This window comes from Vigna radiata, chromosome 10 (assembly GCF_000741045.1).
Source record: "Vigna radiata var. radiata cultivar VC1973A chromosome 10, Vradiata_ver6, whole genome shotgun sequence".
NCBI classification, from domain to species: Eukaryota; Viridiplantae; Streptophyta; class Magnoliopsida; order Fabales; family Fabaceae; genus Vigna; species Vigna radiata.
The window spans coordinates 10,356,766-10,375,132 of record NC_028360.1 but is presented as its reverse complement, the minus strand read 5'-3'; the positions used below and the strand labels follow the sequence as shown (position 1 = coordinate 10,375,132).

General features: G+C 36.2%; 2 protein-coding genes across 2 annotated transcripts; both read right to left on the bottom strand.

Moving 5' to 3' along the window:
* Positions 1–2,211: 2,211 nt before the first annotated feature.
* LOC106774797 (cytochrome P450 714C2-like) lies at positions 2,212–4,523 on the bottom strand. The gene is made up of 5 exons (XM_022786830.1): positions 4,179–4,523; positions 3,871–4,097; positions 3,529–3,776; positions 3,083–3,437; positions 2,212–2,808 (listed from the first exon to the last, which is right to left on the bottom strand). Exons 1-5 carry the CDS (start codon positions 4,471–4,473, stop codon positions 2,383–2,385), a joined length of 1,551 nt encoding a protein of 516 aa, XP_022642551.1. The 5' UTR covers positions 4,474–4,523; the 3' UTR covers positions 2,212–2,382.
* Positions 4,524–17,142: 12,619 nt separating this feature from the next.
* LOC106774796 (cytochrome P450 714C2) lies at positions 17,143–18,361 on the bottom strand. The gene is made up of 3 exons (XM_014661831.2): positions 18,193–18,361; positions 17,744–18,098; positions 17,143–17,469 (listed from the first exon to the last, which is right to left on the bottom strand). Exons 1-3 carry the CDS (start codon positions 18,333–18,335, stop codon positions 17,206–17,208), a joined length of 762 nt encoding a protein of 253 aa, XP_014517317.1. The 5' UTR covers positions 18,336–18,361; the 3' UTR covers positions 17,143–17,205.
* Positions 18,362–18,367: the final 6 nt, after the last annotated feature.

The window sequence follows — 18,367 nt, the reverse complement described above, 5'->3', positions numbered from 1 at the left end:
TTAAATTTTTGTTTTGAAGAGAATGGGTATACTTGGAATTAATGGATATGGAAGAACTATTTATATGTTGTAAAAGTTTTACTCACTTCGAGAAGATTATGAATATTTTGAAAACAAGTCTTTTAAAGAAATAGCTTAGATAGAGAAGCAACGTGAGGGTATTACAATAATCTTGATAACGGAGTTATTGTCTTCTTTTCATGCAATCTTCTTTATATAGATTTTTTCAAAAAAAATCGTTACTCAAAGTTTTTGACTTTCTTCTAGGTGTATCTTTTAAGGTAGAGTTAGAAGTTATGTTGTGTCTTGGTAGAGCAACTGTGTTGTTTGTATAAAAAGAGCAAATAGAAAGCATGTATGAAGCATTCCTTGAATATCTTTCTATCTTTTAACATTGTATGATTCTAAGCAAACTTTTTTATAAAGGTGGAAATCTACACAAAAAAAGAGAGCACAACACAACAGACAAAGAAGTACAAGAAAGTACATGCTTTAAAACGTTAGACGATCCTAAATGTTTAGGCATAATATAAGTACTATTGTTTAGCGTTGTCTATTTGAGTAACATTATGTTGTTTAGAAAAAACAAGTTATAGCGTTTAGTGTTGTTCTAAACTTGCATTAGACATTGTTTATTATAAACGCTATGTTATAATAGCTTATAACGTTTAGCGCTTATCCTAGACGGTCAAACATACGCTTGACATTATTCTAGTTAGACGTTTTTGTATCGTTTAGGGTAATTAAGATATGGCTTTTTGCGCTTCTTATCTTTTATCCTAAATGATTAAATACTATTTCGTTTAGACATTATGTGAAAATTCAAAACAAGGTTTGCTTAAATGATCTTAACTTAACAATTTAAAGAAGATTTTACCAAATAAATCCTTGTTTTATTTGATGAGGTGCCTCGTGAAAATCTTCTCGGCCAAAACCCTCCTTAGGTATAAAAGACCAGGTAGGAAAGAGTACATCTAGGGTTATAATGTCATTCAGTTGTTCAACAATTTCTTGACTGAAGTAAAATTTTAAATGAGATACATTTCAAATATTGGAAATCGGTTGCCTCGACAAGTATTCTAACTTATAAGCTCCTTTGCTAACATCTCTAAGTACCCATAGTGGTCCTTACTAATTGGTTGAGAACTTGTCGTCAACCTTCCTTCCACTGCTTGTCATTGTCCACACTAGGTCTTCCACACTGAATGCTTTCAACTGCAACTTGGATTTGTATCTCTGTGAAGCTCTCTACTTGGTAGTCGTCCCCTGTATCTAGGCTTTCTCTCTTCGTTCCACCATCAGGTCGAGGTTGTTGTCGAGGAAGTCCCGGTTGTTCTCTTCGCCATACTATTGTCGTCGTAGGGATGGTTTGCCAATCTCAATAGGAATCATGATGTTCATGTCATATACCAAGCTGAAGGGGTCTCCTTAGTAGTTGACTGCGGCATGCACTGGTATGCCCATTATGCCTCTATTAACTCTTTCGGCCATCTATCCATGGCTGAGTCTAACCTTTTCTTCAACTTTACTAGAATAACCTTGTTGGCAGCCTTAGCTTGCCCGTTGCATTGAGGGTGCTCCACCGAGCTTATTATACGCGTGATATCAAGTTCTGAGTAGAACTTAGCCAATTCCTTATCAATAAATTGCCAACCATTATCCGTGATTATGGTGTGCGGAATCTCGTACCGACAAATTATGGTGGGCACCAATTGTACTTACAAAGCCAAAGGTACTCTGTAAAGAGGCTTATTACAATTCATAAACTCATACTACTTGATACTCGTCCTCCAAACCTCCTTTATCCTCTCGGTACTAGTCTCTATAGAATAAGCGGGTCGGATGACTACATAAGATTATCCAATGCCTAAGACAATACTCTAAGTCAGAGATTGTATTCAAAGTATGATTAATGCAAAAAGTGAAGTTAAACTTTATTAAAATAACATTTATAGGAGTATTTTACTAACCATAGAGCCTTAGTTGGATAGGCATCGATTATGGGTCCATTGGCCCAATGGCCTAATGACCATTTTACTTGTGGTGATTTGTAGCCATTTTTGGATAAGTTACCTAGTGTGTTGAAAATGTGTTGATTGATGTGGATTCGTTATTTTATTTGCCTTCTTCGTTAAGAAATTGTCAAATAATTGGTCATTATTTATGAGTTAACAAATTCTAGGTTCTACAAGAACAATGATAAATGCTTTTATTGCTTTCCTTCTATAAGTCGAAATAGGAAACTAGTGAAACAAAATACCGGCATTATTTTTGCATTATTATAAGATTTCATGCATCATAACATGAACACATTATGCTTAGAAAACTTATTTCACCAAAATGCCAAATGTCATAGCAGAACTGCTACTGAAAAGGAACAGTTCATAGTTTTTTGACCAAGATATTGACTCCATGCTGAGGCTCTATGAGCAACCTGAGAGTGGGCGAATGAACATAGCGTGGAGAGAGTGAGAAAGTGAATTTGGACAATATGAGAGCAATGATCATCTTAAGTTCCACAATAGCCAAGTTCTGTCCAAGACACACTCGTGGACCAGCCCCAAAGGGCATGTACACGTGTGGAAACTTACAACAGCCTGTGGTTCCATTGGCAAATCTTTCTGGCTTGAATTTGTAGGCATCATCTCCCCATATATCAGGATTTGTGTGCAAACTTACTACCATTATCCAAAGGTTAAACCCCTTTGGAACATCAAGATTCCCAAATTTCATGTCCTTCAAGGCCGCTCTTGACACCACAGTCACAGGTGGATAAAGCCGCAATGCTTCATGAATAACCATTCCTAGCTGCCACAACAAATGCAAGTTATGCTTCATGCTACACTGTAATATCACTATGAAAAACAATTAGGCATCATACTTCTAGCAGCTATTTCTTTGTATAACAGAAATGAATATGAATTTGTTAGTGTAGGCATTATGAGTTTGTAGAGTAGTTAATATTTGTATAAAACAATTTATGTTACGCTAAAGGATATATCAATGGGAAGGTTAACTCAATGTAAAACCACAAGTATATGACTTGTTTTTGCAGTGTGTGCTGCTGTCTAAGGATCCTTACCTGCTTCATCTTACCAAGCATACTAAAATCTGGGATTCTACCCCTGCAAATTTCTATCACCTCAGCACGAACACGATCTTGCCAATCTGGGTTTGCGGCCAGCAGCATCAGGCACCATGTAGCAGAAACTGCAGTTGTCTCATAGCCTGCCAAGTATATATTCTTGCAGTTATCAACGATGAAATNGTCAATGGCNTCTTTACTTAGCTCACTGTCCTTAACATTTTCAAGAANCATTTGCAGCAAGTCCTTCTCAAAAGTAGTTTCCTTTCTTTCCTTCACCACCTGGAGTATCATTTCTTTCACCTCCTTTTCTAATGTCCATATTTCTCTATTAGTCTTTGTTGGAAGGTAGCTGTCACATGCATAAATTGTTCTTAAATTGAAAATGGAAAAGGACAACATCAGAAAAATATTCATGATGCTAAGGAAAAACAATACTGTACCACGTGCCAGGGATTCGTCTGAATAAATTTGTCCAGGACAGTAACTCTTGGAGAGCTGTGAGTTTCAAGAAAATCTCTTCACTCTTGGTGTAATTGCTTCCAAAGCATGCTCTTGAAATAACATTCCCAGAGAAGTTTCTCAGGCACTCGTCAATTTTGATGTCAGCAACTCCACCTTCTGCTTCTATTCTATTACTCCACAAATTTACAACAGATACAGCAGACTCGCTAATTATATTCATCATTCCCTTGGAAGCACATCAAATAAAGTTATTTCAAGTTAAGAGTCAATTAAATCAAGTATCAATATGAATATCAACAAAAAGAAAACCTTATATATACCTTAACCTTTTCCATGTATAGTTCTGGAGCTATGATCTTTCTTTGATGAACCCATTTAGTCCCATTGGAAGTTAAAATGCCTTGACCCANCAAAGGCCCTATGTGTTTCAGTTGATATGCAGGCTTCCCCAAGTCCANGGATGTGCAGACAGTNACCTCTCTCACTATGTCNGGTTGGTTCACNCACAATATTTGAATGGTTCCAAGAGAAAACATGAACACTTGACCTGTTCAAACAAGATAATTGAAGNATGGTGATTCTCAAATGACTCAAACTATTTGGAAAATCAGTGTACAGATCAGTATACCATATTCGTTTGTCCATTTATCAAAGAGTGGAAGGAGAAGAGCAGCACAGTTGTGAGAGGAAGGGACTTTTGAAGAAGAAGAAGACGACTTTGAAGTGGCAGAGCGAGCTTTCTGTAACTCCAAAATATTGCCAAGCAGAATAGTTGAAGGTGGGCCACTGATACCTTGCTTCGTTAGCTTAGAACGAAGCCTATTTGGCTTCTCCACAAAAGAACTATACAAATAACATAACAACCCAACAAAACAAAGAAACACAATAGACATGAAAATCTGAGAATCAAATTGAAGCTGCATGGTCACATCCAAGCTCTGTTGTGTTGGGGTTTGATATAAGACATGTCTCTCTCTCTATATATATATATATATATATATATATAGGACAATGATATTTTAACAACACTTTTTGACAACTTTTTTGACAACAGAACACGTGTCACCATTTCATTCATCTGTTTGAATTTATTCTAAAAAAATACTTGAAATGAACCAATCATAAGCTGCCACGTATGCGTTGTCAAAAAGTTGTCAAAAAAGAGTTGTTAAAGAGACTTTTTCCATATATATATAACTACTGAGACCCTAACAAACGTGGATATTTAAAAATATAGTTTGAAACCCGTGGGCTTGAATGGGTGATATTTTTTCTTTCTTTATTATTATTATTATTTTAAATAATTATCATTATATTTAAATAAATAATTTAAAGTTTAATATATAGATGTGATGTGAAAATTAATGAAAAGTTTATTAATTTTATATGTAGATTTTAAANATTAAAATGTATTATAATAGTTAAATTGGTGCTTGATTATGGGTTTAGGGAATTATTTTAGGTAATGTTTAGATATAATTGAAATGAATGTTTATTATTATTAGTTTAACATTATTAAAATATATTCAAATGCTATATAAAGGAGTTAACATATAATAATATAACAGGGCAGTTATGGAAATTAATAAAATCTATAAATGTCCTATTATTATGGAAAGTTTAAAAACTTTACAATCAAACATAAGGTTGATTCAAATTTAAGTTCATACCAAACGGTTATACAAAATTTATATAATCCGAACGATTTTATAAAAGATAATGCTAATCCTACTGACCGAATGGTCCTAAACTATGTTTCAAGATTCTTTCATTCCAAAGCTTCTTTCAGCGAGCACTCGTCTCCTTCTGTTCACATCCACAAGATGATCATTGCCACAGAATGATCATTGCAACAAGAAGGATGACCGAACGGACAAAATAAACAAGACAGAAAAGTAGGGTAAACTTATGTAATTTAATTAATCGTAATAACATAACAAATTCATTTATACCATACAACAATCATACATACATTTCAAACCAAACCAAAAATGAATATTAATGCAATGACCGACTATTGACTTGACTCATCTGGATTGTATGAATTATGTAACTACGACGTTTGTGCACCCGGATGGTGTAGTAGCTGGGATGCCCTCAACAGCTACCATCCGAGATTAGTCCGTTATACCTCGCCCAAGTTAACCTTATGGACTAGGTTCTCTTGCCATTCTCACACATGAGTTACTCCTCTCTACTTAAGAATGCGTAATCACAGAATATCAGGATAAACGCCAGCTATGCTTTGACCACATTCATACTTTACAATTCAATAACCAACCACGAGATATTCCTCCTTGGAATACTCTTTCATGTTAAATATAGTGAAAATTATATATGAAATTAATCCCCTTGTGTTAAATACACACATAGGGTTCTCTATTTATAATAGAAGAAATATGGGTTAAACCAAAAATACAAATAAGAAATAATAACAAACTAACTAAAGATAAAAGATAAAAGATAAATATAAAATAAAGTAATATATCTCACACTCCCTTGCTAGTTCCAACCGGTCGGCTACCTGTTAAAAGGGCTCTGATGCTCAAGTCAGTTTCCAATTCCACTGTAGAGATAGAGAGAAAGAAAGGACTGAAGCAGTATAAATGCGTATTAAATGTTCCTACCTACTGTTACCTTTGACCTCTATTTATAGTTTTTGTGATGGACCGATAATTAGTTTTCTTTAATCACGGCCCAATACCGGCCCAGATGTCTCTAATCCTATTTAGTTCACTAACCATGACCCAATACTGATCTAGCCATTTTCTAGTGTGACCGAGCGTCCTTTATCAAGAATCGTCGACAAGAGTAGTCGGACGTCCTTCCCAGGAAACGTCGATAGGGGAGACCGGACGTCCTTCCCAGGAAATGTCAATAGGGGTAGCTGGATGTTCTCAGGAATCGTCACTAGAGGTGACCGAACGTCCTTCTCTTTATCCGTCGAAGGGATGGTCGGACGTCCTCCTTAGTACATTAACTATATATGTTGATACTCATAGTTAGAAGAATGAGAAGAAGATCCTTGTTGCGTTTTATCTTCCAAGCATTTATGTCCCACTCAACAATACACGACACTGTTGCACTTAGAATCGTTCCGATTAAGCTAGAATAATTTTCCCTGAAATGTATTTGCCTATAAAAAAAACACATCTAACTAGAACTAAACAAAAAGACTGTAGTGCATTTCTTAAGACATGTTAGTTTTAAATACAACATAGCATAAATCTGCTTAATTCATATTTGGAAGCTAGATTTAACAACCGACAGAGATGATTTTAAGGGCAATCATCCCATCATAAGGGCTACAACTGAATTTTCCCATTCCTCGTGTGTTCCAGGTCAAAAACACAAATTGGGGTATTGGACCCGTGATTCACCCTCCAAGAGTCATTTGATTCTAAAGTTATAGATCACCCAGACAAAGAACATTCCTTGAAGGCAAATGAAATCGAATGAGGCAAGCGGCAACAACGGAATAAATCACAGCAACACAACACATCATCTTCTAAGGAGAACACCATGTGAAACAATATTCCACGACTCCAACAACCACCTCATGGAGGCCCTCTGCCAACGTCAACGATTAATAAAACCCTAGATCCCTAAATTGATACTCCAATTTGTGAAATTGATTGAACTTACATGAACCCTAATGTCATAACCAACTTCTCCCACCAACCCTTACGCTTCCAATCGAACAAAAAAAAAAATTTCTTTCAAGAATCCTAATACAAAACCCCAATATTCTTCTATCAATATGATTTTGAATCGGCAATCCAAAGACTGTTGCACATTATTTAGATACTTTTGACGTCCTTATTTAAATTTTATTTCTCCTCTTTACACTCCATTTTTTAATTAAAAATTAAAAAAAAAATACACTTCACACATATCATTTAATGTCACATCATTTAAAAAGACACCACCAGCATGCCACGTAACACCTTCCTTAAAGGCGTCTTCTCAATTTGACGGAAAGCCTCTATTTGATTCAATTTTAAAAAATATTGAGACATAATTGAGACGCCGAAAAAAAAGGAACCTATTTGAAATTCTGGACAAAAATAGAAACCTACCGAAACATTAAACCTAAAATAAACTATGGTTGGAATCACATTAAAGACCATTTTATCATAAAACATAATAGTATCAATCATTTCTTTAGTTGTTTCTTTACAAATTCAACATTAATTATGATTTTCACATAATTTTTTCCAATTTTTTATTTTAAAAAAGTGAAATTTTACTTGATTAGTTCATTATTTCTTTCTTTAACTCTTATAAATATATTTAAAAGCATAATTAACATTTATATAATCAACTAAAAATAAATATAAATAACCTTAATCTTGTTACAAATATTTAATAAAAATATCAATTTTTTTAAAATAATATTTTTATATGTTTATATACAAATTAAATTTTGTTTGAATTTGTGGAAAAATGAAATTGTTTAATTTAAAAAAAAATTAGAACTAAATTGACATAAAATAAAAATGGTTAAAACCATTTAAGCGTCCCTATTTTCGTTCGGTCCTCCCAGTTTGGTCCCCTTCTTTTAAACTTTCCCAATTAAGTCCTCAAAATTGCTAATTTGAAACAATTCAACCCCTACCGTTAAAAATCGTTAACGGTCGTTTAAATTTGATGACGTGGCATTATAAATAAATTTTATATTAAAAATTATTAATAAATATTCTTTTAATCAGAATTTTAGAAGGGCAAAATAGGAATAAAAAAAGACTTTCTGCTTGCTTTTGGATTTGGCCCAGTGGTTCCCAGAAACTCAGAAACCCCTTTAGGGTTTCCACATCCTCACCTCATTTTACTCAACGCAGAAGAACACAAAGGGTCTCTCTCTCGATGAAGCAGCCCCTCATCTCCGCTGGTAGAACCCAAGGCTACCATCTCACCACTCACCGAGTTCATCTTCTTCTCAGACCAACCCCATTTTTCTTCTTCTTCCGCAAAATCCAAATCACCGAGTTCTTCTTTTATATATTTATTATTGTAAAGCNAATTATATTGTGAGTGTGTGAGAAACAGAGTGGTTTGTGTGTATCAAATACTTTCAAGTTTTTTTAAGTAATAAAATTATCTTTGATACCAACAAATTGGTATCAGAGCACTGAGAGTCTGAGTGTCTGAGTGTAAAAGAGGGTGAGAAATGGCAAACCTTGCAAACAGTGTGTCCCTTCCTCAGTTAACAAAGAAAGTCAATTTTGACAATTGGAGTGTCCAAATGAAAGCTCTTCTTGGATCCCAAGATGTGTGGGATGTAGTGGAGAACGGGTACCAAGAACCTGCAGAAGACGAGGAGCAGACGGTTGCCCAACTTGCTGCGCTGAAGAAAACGCGTGTGAAGGATAAATCAGCTTTGTACATACTGTATCGAGCTGTAGACGAATCTGGCTTTGAGAAGATTGTAAATGCTAAATCTTCAAAAGAAGCATGGCAGATTCTGGAGAAAACTTATAAAGGAGACAACCGAGTTAAACAAGTTAGGCTCCAGACTCTTAGAGGCGAATTTGAAAGTCTGAGAATGGACGAGAAAGAACGAGTAACCGAGTATATATCCCGGGTGGAAGCAGTGGCAAATCAAATCCGCAAGAACGGAGAAGAGTTACCAGCCAGCCGGGTGGTAGAGAAAATTTTGAGATCATTAACAGATGATTTCGAAAGCATAGTTTGCGCGATCGAGGAATCGAAGGACTTGTCAGCACTCTCAGTTGAAGAGCTCACTGGATCACTTGAGGCTCATGAACAAAGGAGAAGAAAAAAGAAGGAACCTCTTGACCAAGCACTACAAGTGCAGCTTGACTTTAAAGGAACTCGGAACACTCAAGACCGGGGTCCTGGAGGCAGAGTAAGAGGAGGTCGAGGACGAGGTGGCCGAGGTCGAGGCAGATATGGCAAAGGTAACACTGAAGCTGTCATAGAACAGACCGGACAACAAAATTGGCGTGGTCGTGGTCAAGGAAGGAATCGAGGAGGTCGATCCAAGTCTGAAGTGGAATGCTTTAAGTGTGGTAAGAACGGCCACTACTCAAACGAGTGCAGATCGGGAAATTGCTACAACTGTGGGAAGCCAGGCCACATAGCGAGATATTGTCGGGCCGAAAAGAAAAAAGAAACAAATCTGCTTACCGAGGAAACTGGTGAAGAAATAGGCGTCTTGTTGATGTTAAAGGACCCAGAAGCTGAGCGGCCAAACTGTTCGAACAACTCGGTTTGGTACTTAGACACAGGAGCAAGCAACCACATGTGCGGAGATGAGAGTTTGTTCAACGAACTCATCAAGGTTGAAACCGGACATGTCTCATTTGGAGATGATTCCAAGGTGGCTGTAAAAGGGTGCGGAACAATCCGACACTTGCAAAAGGATGGACGAATTGAAGAAATAAGAGATGTCTACTATGTTCCCGAGTTAAAAAGTAATATTTTGAGCATGGGTCAAATGATGGAGAAAGGCAACTCAGTCCTGATAGAAGATCGAGTACTGTATTTGAAAGATAAAAGTGGTCGTCTGATTGCACGAGTAGAGATGAAGAAAAATCGGATGTATAAGTTGGAGCTAAATATTCTGAAAAACAAGTGTCTGAAGCTTGATGTGAAGGATGAAGCCATGTTATGGCATTTCCGATTTGGCCACTTGAACTTTGGGGGATTGGCCAAACTATCAGAGAAACAGTTTGTACGCGGACTACCTGGAGTAGAATTTGAAAAAAGGTTCTGTGAAGAGTGTGTACTCGGAAAACATCCGAGGACTGGGTTTCCGAAGTCAGCTGAATACAGGGCAGAAGAACAACTCGGTCTAATACACACCGATCTGTGTGGACCAATCTCTCCCGATTCATTCAGTGGTAAAAAATATTTTATTTCATTTATAGATGATTTCTCTCGGAAGACTTGGGTATATTTCTTAAAGGAGAAATCAGAAGCATTTGATGCATTTAAGAAGTTCAGACTAATGGTGGAGAAGGAGACCAGTAAACAGATAAAAGCTGTCCGATCAGACAGGGGAGGTGAATTCACTTCGACAAAGTTTAAAGAATACTGTGAAGAACATGGAATAAAACGATTCTTTACAGCTCCATACTCCCCACAACAGAATGGTATTGCTGAAAGGAAGAATCGGACCATTCTTGATATGGTTCGCACAATGCTTAAAGGGAAGAATATGCCAAAGAAGTTCTGGGCAGAAGCAGTACAATGTGCAGTTTATGTACAAAACAGGTGTCCACATACTAAACTGGATGGGATGACTCCACAAGAAGCATGGAGTGGGAAGAAGCCGAGTGTCAGTCATTTCAGGATTTTCGGCAGCATAGCTTATGGTCATGTTCCAGCTCAGCACAGAACAAAACTTGAAGACAGAAGCAAGAGATATGTTTTTATTGGGTACGATGAAAAAGCAAAAGCATATAAACTTTATAACCCAATTACAGGAAAGGTTGTTGTAAGTCGAGATGTCAAAGTTGATGAGGAAAGTGAATGGAGCTGGGATAAGATGAAGGAGAAGACCACATGGAACACAGAATCTGGAGGAGAGAACTCAACAATAACTGAAAGAATCAATGATTATTCTGATGAAGAAGATGAACCTATGCAACCTAGATCTCGAAGCTTACAAGACATTTATAACTCCACTGATGAGGTACATATAATATGTTTGTTGGCAGGAGCAGAAGATGTCAAATTTGAAGAAGCCGTGCTCGATGATAGATGGAAGAAAGCAATGGATGAAGAAATTGGCTCAATTGAAAAGAATGAAACATGGGAGCTGACAGATCTGCCCATAGGAGCTCAACCAATTGGCTTGAAATGGGTATACAAGAAGAAAATCAATGCAGATGGAGATGTGGAACGTTACAAAGCTCGTCTGGTGGTGAAGGGTTACAAACAACAGAAAGGAATTGACTATGATGAAGTGTTTGCTCCAGTAACAAGAATGGAGACAATCCGAATGCTATTTTCTCTAGCAGCACAACATGGATGGAAGATACAGCAGATGGATGTGAAATCTGCATTTCTGAATGGAATTTTAAAAGAGGAGATCTATGTGGAACAACCTCTCGGTTACATGAGAAGAGGTGAAGAGAAAAAGGTGTTGAAATTAAAGAAAGCATTGTATGGGTTGAAACAGGCTCCTCGAGCCTGGAATGAAAGAATTGACACCTACTTCAAGAAGAATGGTTACGAGCAATGTCCGTATGAACATGCTCTATACCTAAAGAAGAAAAATGGAGATATGCTACTCATTGCCCTATACGTAGATGATCTGATTTTCATGGGAAGCAGGAGTGAGTTGGTCGCAGAGTTTAAGAAGGTGATGAAAAAAGAATTTGAGATGACTGATCTTGGTGTTATGAAGTACTTTCTTGGCCTGGAGGTGGATCAAGGCACGAAAGGAATTTTTGTGTCTCAAAAGAAGTATGCTGAGGAGATATTGAAGAAAGCGAAGATGATAAAGTGCAATCCAGTTTCTACTCCTATGGAACCTGGAACAAAATTGTCCAAACACGGAGATGGAGATCATGTCGATGCAAGCAGGTATCGCAGCTTAATTGGAAGTCTAAGGTACTTAACAAACACAAGGCCAGATCTAATGCTAAGTGTGGGAATCACAAGCCGGTTTATGGAGGAGCCAAGATATTCTCATTGGAAAGCACTAAAGCGAATACTAAGGTATGTAAAGGGAACCATGTCTTTTGGATTATTGTACANCAAGTCAGATCATTATCGTCTTCGTGGATATTCAGACAGTGATTGGTGTGGAGATATAGATGATAGGAAGAGCACTACTGGCTATGTGTTCTTCATGGGAGATACTGCATTTACTTGGCTATCAAAGAAGCAACCAATCGTGACGCTATCCACATGTGAGGCTGAGTATGTGGCAGCATCNTTAAGTGTTCGACATGCAATATGGCTGAGAAATCTGCTGAAAAATCTGGAGATAATGCAAGTAGAAAAGGTGTTGATCCGAGTAGATAATAGATCGGCAATTGAGTTATCAAAGAATCCAGTAAACCATGAGAGAAGCAAGCATATTGATGTTCGTTTTCACTTCATCCGTGAAAAATTGAAAGAAGGAAGCATTGAACTTGAACATGTAGAAAGCAAAAAGCAGATTGCAGATATATTCACAAAGCCATTACCGACAAAGTTATTTCAAGAGTTAAGGAAGTTGATCGGCATGAAGGAAGGATAAAAAAAAAATCCATTTAAGTTTATGGGGGAGTTTTGTGAGATAAATTCAAATGGAACCCACATGTCTTGCAATGCACCAAATATTGTTGTCAGCTTGTAGAAAATATCCACCGAAAGCATCCCANAACGCAGAAGAACACAAAGGGTCTCTCTCTCGATGAAGCAGCCCCTCATCTCCGCTGGTAGAACCCAAGGCTACCATCTCACCACTCACCGAGTTCATCTTCTTCTCAGACCAACCCCATTTTTCTTCTTCTTCCGCAAAATCCAAATCACCGAGTTCTTCTTTTATATATTTATTATTGTAAAGCGAAACAGTGGAACAAGAAATCAGTCGGTGACCGCAGTTCTATATCTTCGTTTTACTGTTTTTAATGCATTTATTGCAGAAGGAGAAGGCGGAGTGTGTGATGTGTGAAGGGATTAAGAAAGAGAGAGAAAGAAGAAAGAAAGAGAGAGAGAGAGTAACAGTTCTCCAGTTTTGGACTTTGGTAAATTCTAAATTCTTTCTGCTCTGATTTCATCTCAGCCCTATGATTGTCTCTCTTCCACTTTCTGACTTACATGTTTTTCGTTCAACCAATTTTGTTTCACTTTTGTAACCAAAAGATTATTATATACCTTCTGGTTCTGAATGCTGCCACTTTGTTTTATTTTTAAACACTTTAATCTGCAGGTGAAGTTGGAATTTTCTCTGAAATTGTTTGTTCTGAAGTTTTTGATAAAATGGTTTTTTTGCTGGCAAATCCTTTTATATTTTAATACGAGAATAGCTTTTTAGCCCTTGACTATTTTATGGGTGTAGGAAGGTTTTGGGATCTGAGATAGATCTCTATCGTTTTTTACCATGTTCCCTGATTTCTTTCGTGCGATTCCTGTGTAAGTTTTCACTTTGCTGGTGTTTTTATTCACTGTACCATTTTCTGGTTTTCTAAACTTGTTAATTTTGATGAGTCAGATCTTAATCAGGGCTAGAGGACACTGTTGAGTGATGTTATTTGGGAAGAAGATGAACTCGGGTTCTGCGGAGGAGGAAGAAGAAAGTTCCCATTTTTCCCTTCTAAAATCTATATTCATTAATAATTTTTAATATAAAATTCATTTATAATGCCACGTCATCAATTTTTAAACAGTCGTTAGTGATTTTTAACGACAGGGGCTGAATTGCTTCAAATTAGCAATTCTGAGGACTCAATAGGGAAAGTTTATAAGAACGGGACCAAAATGGGAAGACCTTACGAAAACAGGGACGCCTAAGTGTTTTTAACCAATAAAAATACAAGGACCAAATTGAAACAATAAAAATACAGGAATCAAATTGAGAGTAATGCAATAAGATGTAACCTATGACAACTTTTTTATTTTAAAAAAAATTAAAAAATAATTTCAAATTTCAAAAAAATCACGAGTTACATGACACCTCTTTAACGATGTTAATACGGAAGGACAATAACTTAATTGTTTCAATTTTTCAAAAATAAAAACTCAATTGAGAAAAAAAAGTAAAAAATTTATTTAAGAAAAATTACTGAAAATAGAAACAACTCGTCGGTAATGCAGTTTGCATTTATCGAAGGAAAATTTTGTCGATAAATTCGTCGGTAATGCATTTTGCATTTACCGAAGGAAAAATCCGTCAGTAAAGTGGACAGGAATTTTCTCGTCATTATTTTAATTACCGAAGGAAAAATCTGTCAATAAAATGGATGGGAATTTTCTCACCCTTTATTTTAATTACCGACGGATTTTTCGTCGGTAAATATGTAGATAAATGAAATTTACATTACCAACAAAAAATCCTTCGGTAAAATGAACGGGAATTTTTCCGCCCATTTTTCCACTCTTTCTGCGAGCAAGGTGCGTTACATATCTCCCTTTCTCACATTTGTTCCTTATTTATTCGAGGAAGTTGCTTTTTTTCGTAGTTCTCTATCTTGCACTCCATCTTTTTCTTCTCTTCCACTCCACTGTAGCTACAAATCAAGAGTGTCTCCATCTCCGTTTAGCAAGGTCGATGCTCCGTTCAATCAGGCCGCCTCCATCCTTCTTCTCTGCAACCACTGCCACCACCTTCCAATGTCTCCTTTCTTCCCCTTTCACGCTTCAGTTGTTGCCACATTGTGCAACTCGCTTTTGTTCTTCCCTTTTCATGCTTTAGGCACTGTCACCACTATGCAACACCAATTTTTTCCACTGTAACGATTTTGTAAAAAATGTTTCAAGACGAGAAAAAAAGAAGAAGAACGATTGGTAAAAATAATTTTGTCCATTGTAATGACCAAAGCCAACATTTTCCTTCACCATACAAAGATTTTGAATTGGTAAAAATGAAATAAAGAAAGATAGGGAGAGGGAGAATGGATGATCCAGATCAGGATTTTTACCGACGAATTTACCTTATTTGTCCCAATTACCTTATTGCATCAAAGAAAATATGATTTCGATGCATATAGCTAAAGAAGTTTATCTTGATATAGAGGAGTGCAAAAATCATTTTTGTGAATGTGTCTTTTTAACAAAATGGGATAAACCTCTTATACACAAAGATCTTTGTAAAAAGTTTGATGTGCCTTAAAAGCATTTGGGTGCATGGAAGGTTTTTCCTCTTAAAAAAAGGGTTCTATAAATTTGTTTAAGAAAAGTAAAGGGCTTTGGTTGTTGGAACTCGGAATTGACCTTCTCGTGCTTTTACTTTAGCTAAAGATTTTGTTCCTCTTTCTACGAATTTGACGAAAACGCAATGAATTTGACGAAAATCCAATTGGATATGCATTCATGGCTTTCCTTTATATATATTGGAAGGCAAAGATTATCTTTTTAATTGCACATGACATTGAGACACTTATATTTTTATAGTATTATACTAAGAATAAGTTTTAAAGTTTCTTTACAAATATCTTTATTGACGTGAATTCGTTATTTGATTTGCCTTATATTTTTAGATTATTATATCAAAAATAAGTTTTAAGATTTCTTTACAAATGTTTTTATTGACGTGGATTCGTTATTTTATTTGCCTAAAATTTTGGTTGAGAAGTCCGATTTTTCATTTATTGAATATAAGAAATTGTCAACTGATTTATGACTTAATTAATTGTAGGTTCTACAAGAATAATGATAAGTGCTTTTATTGCTTTTCTTCTATAAGTTGAAATAGGAAACTAGTGAAACAAAATACCGGCATTATTTTTGCATAATAAGATTTCATGCATCATAACATGAACACGTTATACTTAGAAAACTTATTTCACCAAAATGCTAAATCTCTTAGCAGAACTGCTAGTGAGAAGGAACAGTTCATAGTTTTTTGACCAAGATATTGACTCCATGCTGAGGCTCTAGGAGCAACTTGAGAGTGGGCGAATGAACATAGCGTGGAGAGAGTGAGAAAGTGAATTTGGACAATATGAGAGCAATGATCATCTTAAGTTCCACAATAGCCAAGNAATTATATTGTGAGTGTGTGAGAAACAGAGTGGTTTGTGTGTATCAAATACTTTCAAGTTTTTTTAAGTAATAAAATTATCTTTGATACCAACAAGTTTCACTATCTGCGAGACCAAGTCAGTTGAGGAAAATTGGAGTTGGTTCACTGCAACAGTGATGAACAGATCGCTGATGTATTTACCAAAGCGTTGCGGCAAAAAAGGTTCGAAACTCTGAGAAAATCTCTTGGGGTTAAATCTCTTAGTAGTTTAGTTTTAAGAGGAGATGTTAAATATAAAAGCTAAACTACTTTAACTGTCAAAATACAGTTATTCTTTCGTGTATCAGATATGTATATATATCTATTTTTCTGTATGAATAAGATAACTCTCGTTTTCTTCCATTCGCTATTCCTCTCTCTTTCTCTCTTGCTCTCTTGCACAGTAGGGCTTAGACGCTAATACTAAGCACCATTACTCATCATCGTATTATGTATAAACACCAATGTATAATTTCTTTGGCGTAAATGCTTTGAAGTGTGTCTGTTGAGTAAAACTATGGAAGAAATTTCAGAATGCATGTTACAAATCTGTTTTCTGTCGAGTAAAACTATGGAAGAAATTTCAGAGTGCATAATGATAACTGTTAAATGCTTTTATTGCTTATCTTTCACAAGTGAAAATAGGAAACTGGTGAAATAAATACAAGCCTTGTTTTTTCTTTATAAGATTTCATGCATCATAACATGAAATATATATACTTAATGCTAAATCTCTTGGTAGTAGAAGGAACAGTTCATAGTTTTTTGACCAAGATATTGACTCCATGCTGAGGCTCTATGAGCAACCTGAGAGTGGGCGAATGAACATAGCGTGGAGAGAGTGAGAAAGTGAATTTGGACAATATGAGAGCAATGATCATCTTAAGTTCCACAATAGCCAAGNTGAGAGTGGGCGAATGAACATAGCGTGGAGAGAGTGAGAAAGTGAATTTGGACAATATGAGAGCAATGATCATCTTAAGTTCCACAATAGCCAAGTTCTGTCCAAGACAGACTCGTGGACCAGCCCCAAAGGGCATGTACACGTTTCTGGCTTGAATTTGTAGGCATCATCTCCCCATATATCAGGATTTGTGTACAAACTTACTACCATTATCCAAAGGTTAAACCCCTTTGGAACATCAAGGTTCCCAAACTTCATGTCCTTTAAGGCCTCTCTTGCCACCACAGTCACAGGAGGATAAAGCCGCAATGCTTCATGAATAACCATTCCTAGCTGCCACAACAAATGCAAGTTATGCTTCATGCTACACTGTAATATCACTATGAAAAACAATTAGGCATCATACTTCTAGCAGCTATTTCTTTGTATAACAGAAATGAATATGAATTTGTTAGTGTAGGCATNATGAGTTTGTAGAGTAGTTANNATTTGTATAAAACAATTTATGTTACGCTAAAGGATATATCAATGGGAAGGTTAACTCAATGTAAAACCACAAGTATATGACTTGTTTTTGCAGTGTATGCTGCTGTCTAAGGATCCTTACCTGCTTCATCTTACCAAGCATACTAAAATCTGGGATTCTACCCCTGCAAATTTCTATCACCTCAGCACGAACACGATCTTGCCAATCTGGGTTTGCGGCCAGCAGCATCAGGCACCATGTAGCAGAAACTGCAGTTGTCTCATAGCCTGCCAAGTATATATTCTTGCAGTTATCAACGATGAAATCGTCAATGGCCTCTTTACTTAGCTCACTGTCCTTAACATTTTCAAGAACCATTTGTAGCAAGTCCTTCTCAAAAGTAGTTTCCTTTCTTTCCTTCACCACCTGAAGTATCATTTCTTTCACCTCCTTTTCTAATGTCCATATTTCTCTATTGGTCTTTGTTGGAAGGTAGCTGTAACATGCACAAGTAATTAATCTTGAATTGAAAAAAGGAAAGAACAATTATAACAATATTTTAGGAGCCATAAGGAAAAACTGTATTGCACCTCATGCCAGGGATAAATCTTAACATATTTTTCCAGGACAATAACTCTTGGAGAGCTACNAATCTCAAGAAAATCTCTTCACTCTTGGTATAATTGCTTCCAAAGCATGCTCTTGAAATAACATTCCCAGAGAAGTTTCTCATGCACTCATCAATTTTGATGTCAGCAACTCCAC